This window comes from Rhagoletis zephyria, unplaced genomic scaffold (assembly GCF_001687245.7).
Source record: "Rhagoletis zephyria isolate East Lansing unplaced genomic scaffold, Rhagoletis_zephyria_1.1 Rzeph_scaffold_00189, whole genome shotgun sequence".
NCBI lineage: Eukaryota > Metazoa > Arthropoda > Insecta > Diptera > Tephritidae > Rhagoletis > Rhagoletis zephyria.
The window spans coordinates 19,479-29,479 of record NW_016157273.1 but is presented as its reverse complement, the minus strand read 5'-3'; the positions used below and the strand labels follow the sequence as shown (position 1 = coordinate 29,479).

Genomic DNA, 10,001 nt, shown 5'->3' with positions numbered 1-10,001 from the left:
AGCAGCTCCTAAATACCTAAGTAAATAGTACTTGGGTATTTAGTCATCTCAAAATACTAAGTATTTGTGTATTTAGTACCCAAAGTGGTACTTTAAGTACAAAAGTATTTAGGTATTCCCATCACTGATCAGGATGAGCTGATCTATTGAAGCACGCACGCTCGCAAAAGCACCAAAAAAGCTGTAGCAGCATAAAAAGTCAGAAAAAAGTAGGCGACTTTTTTAAGACTTCATTGAAAATGTAATGAACGCAAAAAAGGCTGAAATATTGCTATGTTACTTCTTAGCAGAACGTAATTTCGCATTTTCGACAATCGACCACCTAACCAAATCTCTACAAAAGAAAAAAAAATGTTAAAAATCAACGCGATTCTTTAGCAACTTAAAACTTGCACATTATTACCCTGGAAAATAATGGGCTATCAAACTTCATACTCAAACAAATTCTTAAAAATCCGAATAAAAACTTGAAAATTTAGCTGAAACTTTGCAGATTTTTTATAATTTTTGCACAAAGTTTGAAATGTGGATTTATATTTTGTTTGTTATATAATCAGCTTGGCTTTTATGGAAAAATAATAAACATTAAATAAACAAAAGAAAGACAGCCACAATCGATCAAAATATTGATTACTTAATCAGCTGATAAAAAGTGTATATATAAAATGATATTTATATTAACAATCTCAAACCAGTTTACAATGAATTTTAAATGTGCTCTGTCGAAATGACATTTTAATACAACTTACATATATACTTATGTATGTACCTTTGTATACAATAAAAGTTTAATAAGAACTATCCTGTGTGCATACATTTGAAAAAGACGTTTTTGGGCAGGAAATTACGTTTTTTCCGACCAAGAGTGACGTTTTCTCATGCCTAAGACCTGGCAACACTGTTCGTGGATGGCGTTGATGTCAGCCTTTACTTTCCCTAGGACATCAACCATTTAGGCAGACGCACCTTCCCGATTAACAGGTCTATTCTGTGCTGGTAATAAACATTTTGTAACCGGTAAATCAAGTTCCTGTCAATTTTTAAACCCTTTTCGCATTCTGTGTACTCTTGTTACCGGTAAATTTTGTTACTATCTCATAAGCTGGTAATAAAGTATTGCCCCGCGAAATATGCAATGCTAGAATTTCCGCAATTCTTCATAGCTGAATTGCTGAATATTTTAACTGCGTTACCAACGTACCTAGAATCGCGGTGACAAGAGCTGGTAACATTTTTTCGTAATAAATTTTCCGGTTACAAAATTTTCGGTAGCGTGCAGAATTGACCTGTAAGGGTTCGGATATTCCAGGTGCACACCCTCAAATCATAGTCCTTCCTACGTTTGCCGTGATCGTCATCAAAGGAAGGGGGTATCAACCGAGGCATATGTTTTTTTTTTTCACTGTGCAGGATTTTAACGGAGCGGGACCCAAACCCAGCCCCCCGCGGAGCTTTACGTCCTCCCTCTTTAGCTCGATCCCAAGCGGGTGTTTGGTCGCTACCCAGAGGATTCATGGCCACTCCCAGGTGAATAGCAGTCAGTACTGGGAAATTTGCAGAACATGGTGGTCAAATGCGAATATCCCAACTAAACCTTGATGTATTTTTTAAATTCATAGCTCTACATACCTGTATAGTAAACCAGATAGCCGGATAACACGTTATTCAAAATAAAAATATGAAAACAAAAACAGTGTGTAGCACTGTACACATGATAGAAGTGAAACTTCTTACAAAAGGTTACTCACGAAATTTAATGTGTAAACATATGTTTACGGCTCGGCAAACCATTAGGCGATTGAGTAACATACATAGGTTTGGTAAGAAATTAAACATTAATTTGATTTAATTTTATTCATTTTCTGATATATAACTTATTTATTCATTTTCCGGAAGTACCATCTTATATGAATTGACCCTGCTAGCATCCTTAGGACCGGATTGTAATGGAAGTAACTGAACGGAGTGAACTTTCACATAATTATCTATTGTATGTTTAACAAATAAATGCGTATGTTCATAATGCACGCCGTGATTTGTTACGATTCTCCCCATGCAACATAACTAAGGCACTAAGTAACGAATACACTTTTGTTTGGAAAATGCACTTATATAAGTTGAAAGAAGACAAATTCCTTTGTTTGGCATTTCTTCTTACTCGATTTCTATCTTCCAAGGCGAAGTCATATATTCTTATCACGAATTCATATATTCTTATCACGAATTGATATACTCATGTGGTAGCAAGAGTATAAAAACATAAAATTACCTTACAAAATATACGCAAAATTATCGCGTTTATGCGTTGTCCAATTCACGCATCATGTTATGGATCTAAGTAAAAACTCAGTGCATCAACTCCCTTTCGCGTATAATTTAAATCGTGAAATGGTGTTCATGCATTCCGTTTCTACTCAAACGCATGAAATGATTTCATGAATTGGTCTACGCATAATGGCAGTAAATGACAGCATGAATTATAAAAAACACATAATTTTTACATAATGCAAGCCTTAAACGTTGCGATCTCATTTTTACAATTTCATAGTTTCGGCTTACATTTACAAAATTCAACAAAAGTACATATTTCGGCTGAGTTATCCATTTTGGGTTATTTAGAGAATAACATAAACGAAAAATAGAGTGACTTTGTACAAAATGGCAATTAATTTGGCGACGAGTTGTAAAATTTTCCCGAAAATAAACAATTTTTGATCTTTCATACAACCAAGACACAAATTCATTCAACAGGGCAACAAACGGTACAATCTAGAGCAAAACATCATCAAGTTGAACCAACGGTCGCTACGTTCATGGCTTTGTTTAAGAAACACCAGGGCGAAAATTTCAACTGCTCCTGTACCTTATATGAGTTCGCCTTTCTATCATCCTCACATACATATGTTCATCAGAGTATATCAACGAAAGACGAATTCATACAAGGTGATAGCGGGAGAATAAAAACTACTCTAACAATAGGTCCATTCCTTATCTTTTCGGACTAAAATCTGAAAAGTGTCAAATTGCAAGAGCGTAAGCAAAATGCGCTCACTAAAAGAGAACAACAGGAGAAAGTTAAGGAATGCAAAAAACCAACTTTTTAGTCCAAAGAATGGCAACAACAAAACTAACGTCAAATAAGAATAGAAATGTATGTACAAAACACACTCACACAAGCACCAGCACAATAAACACTTACTATATCAATTATTTTTTGCCTCCTTCCACTTTCAACTCACTTTGTTTACTTTTTAGATTATTATCGCTTTTTGTGTATTCTTTAATTTCCGTTAATATAAATTCAATTGAGGTTGACACTTTTCAAGATTTTGCCACCAAAAATTCTTCTGACTAACTCTGACTACTTCGGACTGAAGAGAGTCACTCTCACTGAGTGTTGCTCTTTCATTTTTGCTGTCATTTCGAGTTAACGCTTTTTGGACTAAATCTGACTACTTCGGACTGAAGAGAGTCACTCTCACTGAGTGTTGCTCTTTCATTTTTGCTGTCATTTCGAGTTAACGCTTTTTGGACTAAATCTGACTACTTCGGACGTTTTCTCACTATTTCTGGGAGATAAGGAACGCAACTAGTAGGTGCAATCCCGTATTCCTCGGACTCGGACTAGTAAAACTGTCAAACAATAAAAATTCGCTCAGAGCGAGAGAGTAACATTGAAAAGTACGGGATCGCTTTCTAGTAAAAAATGGTAACTTCTGTCAACTTCAACATAACCTCCAAATTTTGGTTGTAAATTTTTGCTTATTTTGTATGTAAACACACTCAGCTCACACATGTAAATAACCAAANTGGTTGCCAAACACACTACAGCTGATCGTTTGACACATTTACCAGAATTTACCAGCAAAAAATTCTCGGACTAAAACTGGTAACTTCTGACAGAGAAAGAACCGTATTTGCTCTCTTTTTTGTCCTCTCAATAGTCAGAGAACCGAGTACGGGATCGATTTCCAGTAAAATCTGACTGATTCTGACTATTTCTGACTAGTCCGGACTCGTACGGGATCGCAACTAATATTTGTACATACATAAACACATAATTTTTGACATTCAGTACAATACGCATTGATATTAACGAGCAGAGTTACTAGCTCTAATCAGATTTGTTTTCGTTTGTACATACTTATGTACATACATACATACATACAAATATATGCACAACCACAGGGTTGCCACTGACGAAAACAAATATTTACCATCCATTTGAAAAAAAATCTACCAAATCTTTTTATAATTATTTTAACAAAAACCACAGTTTTGATATTTTTTATTTATTTTAATTAAAACTATGGTTTTTTCTATTTTTTTAGTTATTTAAATAAGAATAAAAATGGTTTTTAAGAACTTTTTATTTAACTAGTTATACGGTATTTGAGTCATATTATTGGCATATTCTCCGTTTCCTTCAACCAAAAGCGGGAGTTATGAAACTAAAGGCAACAATGAAACTTCATTATTTGAAAAACTTCAACTCGAGTTATTATAGACAAATACTGTGACTCAAAAAAGTGATTTTTTTTAATATTCGCAATATTTTTCGAGTAAATTTTTTTTATTGCTTTAACTAAATCCAAAAAAAATCGAGGATTCAAACTATATACAACATATAGAAAAATTCCAAAAATTTTCGTCTAAATTTCGAATTTTTTACTCTGAATTTTTAGAACAATTTAAGGTATGGAGTTTTAAAGCAAATACTATTTGAGTATAGCCAACAATGTGCTGCTTAAAATTCCCGTTGATTTTTTAAAATTTTTTTCCATTAATAAAAAATGGCGTTGATTTATTTTTTTTTGCGACACAATCATAGTGCGTAATTACATACCTGTCAATTTTTTCTTTATATTTAGATAGTCATTTAAAATATTTAGGCAATCAAAAGCTCCTCGGGATTCAAGTAAAATTAGTTTTGAATGGAGCGTGATATGTTCGTCTTATATCGATATACATTTATACGTATGTAATTATATAAAAAGTATGCAAAGAAATCTATAATATATTTAAAGATAACTACGAAAAATAAATCGGGAACGGAAAGTTCATCAAAAATCTATCAAAATGAGAAAAAATTTACCTTTTTACCAACCCAAATTTTTTCTACCAATTTTGGTAACAATTTACCAAAGTGGCAACCCTGCACAACCATTCAAAAATATGTATATACATACATGAAAACATTGCAGTCCATAAGTACATATGTATATTTATTTATTTATTTATTCAGTCTACAGGTTATCCTTACAGACTATTTCTAATTTAAAACAGTAAATAAATCTAATTTAAATTTTGATAAAGTGACAGTAAAATCTATTTGATGCGCATAATTATTACTTAGACGTATACTTCTAGCAATTGGCTCGTTATAGCCATAATTAGTTCTATGAGACGTTTCGACAAGTAAGCGATTATGCCTTAATTCACGCGACGAAGTATTAAAATTCATCGCAGTCAATTTTATGATTTAGTAAGTGGTAAACTAATACTAGTGCGAAGTAAGTTCTCCGGTCTTGTATAGATTGTAAGCCAAGAAGTTTGCGTCTTCCAATAGAGGGCGGCAAACCGCTAGACCAATTTAGTTTGAGTACAGCCATCTTAGTAAAAGTATATATGTCCAGCCATGGGCAATGGCGAGCCCATTTCGCGGGCTATATCAGGGGAAAATCATGGGCAAACATCGGATCTTACTCATACACATGTGTAATAATAGCAAGGTGTTGTCAGTAATTAACCTCACTTTTTCGGCAGGTCTATTCCGGTAACGCATTTCAAAGTACTAGAAAAGGTACTAATTATTTACTACTTTTAATCCGTTGGAGCATACTATTTCAAATTAAATGTAGAACAAGTAAGAAAGTCTAATACCCGGCGCAAGTGTTAAATATATGTTTTCCATCTTTCCGAAAGCTACCGCCACATGATAAGCCGGGGTGTATAAATTTTAAGTAAATTAGCGTCCTTAAATTTCGAAATATTGAAATTTCAAGCATTTCTGAAATTTACCGTTGTATGAAAAGCGGCCGTAATTTTAGTCCGATTTCAACAATTTAACGGTTTGCTTCTTTGTGGCAAGCACAATAACCATACCGAGTTTGGTACAAATTGCTAGAACGGTTAGCGAGATACATATATGTGATCATAAGTGGGCGGTGGCACGCCCATTTTCCAAAAGGAGTTGCTTATACGCCGCTATGTCTGAATTTGGCATCCCCTCAAAGCTCATACGGCTGTGTAAAATGACGTTGAGCAATACCACCAGCTCCGTCAGAATTGGGAAAGACCTCTCGGAGCCGTTAGCCACTAAACGGGGTTTCAGACAGGGCGACTCCCTTTCATGTGACTTCTTCAATCTGATGTTGGAGAAGATAATAAGATCTGTAGAACAACAAGGAAAAATTTACTACAAGAGCGTGCAATTGCTGGCTTATGCCGATGACATCGATATCATCGGTATCAAAAACCGCGAAGTCTGTTCTGCCGTTTCCAAGTTGGATAAGGAAGCAAAGCGAATGGGTCTGGTGGTAAACGAGGACAAGACGAAGTATCTCCTGTCATCAAACAAACAGTCAGCACATTCGCGCCTTGGCACCCACGTTACTGTTGACAGTTACAATTTCGAGAAAGTAGAGAATTTCGTTTACTGGGGAACCAGCATTAACATCGATAATAATGTCAGCATGGAAATCCAACGCAGAATCACTATTGCCAACAAGTGCTACTTTGGACTGAGTAGGCAATTCAGGAGTAAAGTCCTCTCTCGACGTACGAAAAACACGCTCTATAGTCACTCATCATGCCCGTGCTGGTATATGGCGCAGAAGCATGGACAATGACAACATCCGATGAGGCGGCTCTTGGAGTGTTCGAGAGAAAGATTTTGCGGAAGATTTACGGGCCTTTGCGCGTTGGCGACGGCGAGTACCGCAGACGATGGAACGATGAGTTGTATGAGCTTCACAACGACATGGACATAATGCAGCGAATTAAATCGCTTTGGCGGTTACATCGTTTTGGCGGTTACAGCGCCAAATAAGAAGAAGAAGAAGAAGAATAAAAATGGAATCTTTAAAATACAAGTAATTTTTAGCAAAAAAAAAATGACTTCAACTCTCATATAAAAAAAAAAAAAATATATATATATATCTCATGATCCACTAATCGGATCTTAACCAGATTAGTATGGGACCACCCTGAGACACTACCTTTCCGATGCAAAAAGAATTATCGAAATCGGTTGACGTGGTCCAAAGTTATGCGGTAACATACATAACAAAAAAAAAAACAAAACAAAAAAAAAATATTCCGACGAACCGATAACCTCCTCCTTTTTGGGAAGTCGGTTAAAAAGTGAAAACTAAGAAAATATGCAAGAATCGAATATTAAAAACGTTTTCTTATAAAAAGAACGGTCCAAAACGGAACCGGTTAAAAACTAGTTGCAAAGTAATGCACAGGGCGACAATTGCCACCGCCAATGACGTCACCGTGTAAAACTGGACAGTTGAAAGCATTACTTGGGTATTGAGCTAGAAATAGTACTGTCGGCAAAAGGTCTAGTTCTACGCTAGTACTGAGCTAGTAAGATTTTCTGCATGGTACATACCCTACAGTGCGCAAGTGTCCCCTTGAAATGAAGTTACTAGTTCAGAGATAGTATCTAACAGAACAAGACTTGGACTGGTTGCTTTGTTATACGACGAGGGACACTGAATATTTAAAAAATTCGGATTTCTGCTGGCAGACGAAGTGTAAAAAATTCAAATCTAACCACGAGTCGTTCATCTATGCAAGGCAGTATTGCCAGAAAATCATTTCGTTTGGAGCTAAATCGGTCGAAAAAAGGAGCTAAATAATACTAATACATAGTAGCTAAAATGAAGAGCTATTTTTTTTTAAAGTTGAGCATTTATTGAAGTAAAGTTGCTTTTACATTTTCCGCTATTTTAATAAAAATAACAAATTTTATAAATTTAAGTCCTGAAAACAACTTTTACAACGAAAAAAGGTGCAAATATTCACTGCTACGGTAATTATAACACTTAGCATACACATGCATATTAGGGCGTTTTTTGCGACTATTGTTTTTTTTCCACTCCTACCTCGAAATTTTGTGGAAAACTCCTTTAAAAAAACTCCATACAAATTTTAACTCTTGATATTAACATCAAGTACTCGCCCAAGGCGTCCAAAGACTTCCCATATAAAATACACGTAAACTTTGTTTTTTTTTTTCAAAACTCTACAGCTCAGAGGAATTTTATGATATAATTATGGTCAATGACAGATTTTCTTCAGAATTGAATGCTCTACAAAAGTGTCCATTGCCTCGTAACTCTCACTCCCACTAGCGAGTTAGTACGGGTCACCAAACCTACTATTTTGATTAAATTCGAGTTTTTTGCCGCGGGATCAGCCTTCTAAGCATAGGTTACAAGGTCTTATCGAGCGTATTGTATGAAAGACTGAAGCCCACCGTCAATGAACTGATTAGGCAATATCAGTGTGGCTTTATACCTGACAAATCCACCAGGTATTCACAATACGCCAAATCTTGGGAAAGACCCCTGAGAATTGGATCGACACTTACCATCTATTTGTCGACTTTTAAGCCGCTTTCGACAGCATTAAAAGGAGTTGCCTATATGCCGCTATGTCTGAATTTGGCATCCCCTCAAAACTCATACGGCTGTGTTAAATGACGTTGAGCTATACCACTAGCTCCGTCAGAATTTTGAAAGACCTCTCCGAGCCGTTCGCTACCAAACGGGGTTTCAGACCAGTGTTGATAATTTCGATACAATTGTACTTGTTTGATACAATTTTAAGTGCTTTTTTACTTTCCTACTCCCCAGCACTTTTTATTACAATTTCATCTGTAGCCAAAGTTTGGCAGCACTTGATTCGTTAAGTTATACAGCACTGTTTTGATTAATTTCTACAGTGATAGACTTAGAATCACATAAAATTTATATACGAAACGTATATTGTGGAGCAGAAGCAGAATTGTTTATTTTTCAAAACAAAGGAAAACTAAAATAGGAAGATATACTAAATTTTAGAAAAAACGTAAAACAATTTTGTGTAAACTTTTGTCGTACTATGAAGAAAAGAATTAATTCTAATGAGGAAATTGCTAGAATAGAAGACAGAAACACAGAACTTAGGGCTGAACACCTGGTTAAAAAATATTTGTCAACCTAAATATTTGTGAGTTTTGGGAAAAAGTACGAATCACCAATAATGCTTTCAATGAGCCACTGTCTGTGATACAAAAATGTATCAAAACAAAATGTCGAAATAGACTTCAAGGAGAAACAATTTCCTCTTTAATAAGAACTAGAGATTATCTTAATTCTATTACAATGCTGTCATAAGGTAACATTGATAAAAAGTTCAGACACAGTTCTTGTTTTTATTTTACGTCCTTTTTGACCTATATAACTATGCTGGAATTTGCAAGTTAGTTTATACACTCCTTGTTTATCCAATGTTTCTTCTTGATTTGTGGTGTTCCGTAATATCTTTATATTTATATACATTTATGTACTTACATGCATGCATTTAAAATCATAATATCTGATGTGATAGTAAATAAGTCGCTGAGCCGTTCGGACGTGTCTACGCTAAGCTCTGTATTATTGCCGTGTATATGGTTTTTTAGCGAAAGTTAAACGATATTGTAATTTTACTTGTACACTTAAAGCATGCCTTGCACGTGTAAGCAAAAGGTCGACCGTGGTCGCCAGAAAATTCAGTGCGTTCAATGTAAAGAATTTTTTCATTTAAAGTGTGTTAATTTATCGGAAGCCGATGTTGACTTTTTGCATAAAACCGATCGTGCATTTTGCTGCTCATCTTGTACTAAAGTTCGGCGGGACTCACTTCGCTCTCCGCCTCCACCCCACACCGCGACCAAGCCTTTGTCGGCTGTGGATGTCTCTGCTGCTCTCGATGCCCATCAGAATGTTCCAGTAAAACAACAA

The 10,001-nt window shown here is 35.4% G+C and overlaps 1 protein-coding gene across 2 annotated transcripts in view; it reads right to left on the bottom strand.

Moving 5' to 3' along the window:
• wg (Wnt family member 1 wingless) overlaps window positions 1-9,744 on the bottom strand; it is a 179,634-nt gene extending 169,890 nt beyond the window's left edge. For both annotated transcript variants that reach the window (XM_017609105.1, XM_017609104.1), the window contains exon 1: window positions 9,570-9,744. In XM_017609105.1, coding sequence (XP_017464594.1) covers window positions 9,570-9,579 — 10 coding nt within the window. In that variant the 5' untranslated portion in view covers window positions 9,580-9,744. The remainder of the gene's footprint in view (window positions 1-9,569) is intronic.
• Window positions 9,745-10,001: the final 257 nt, after the last annotated feature.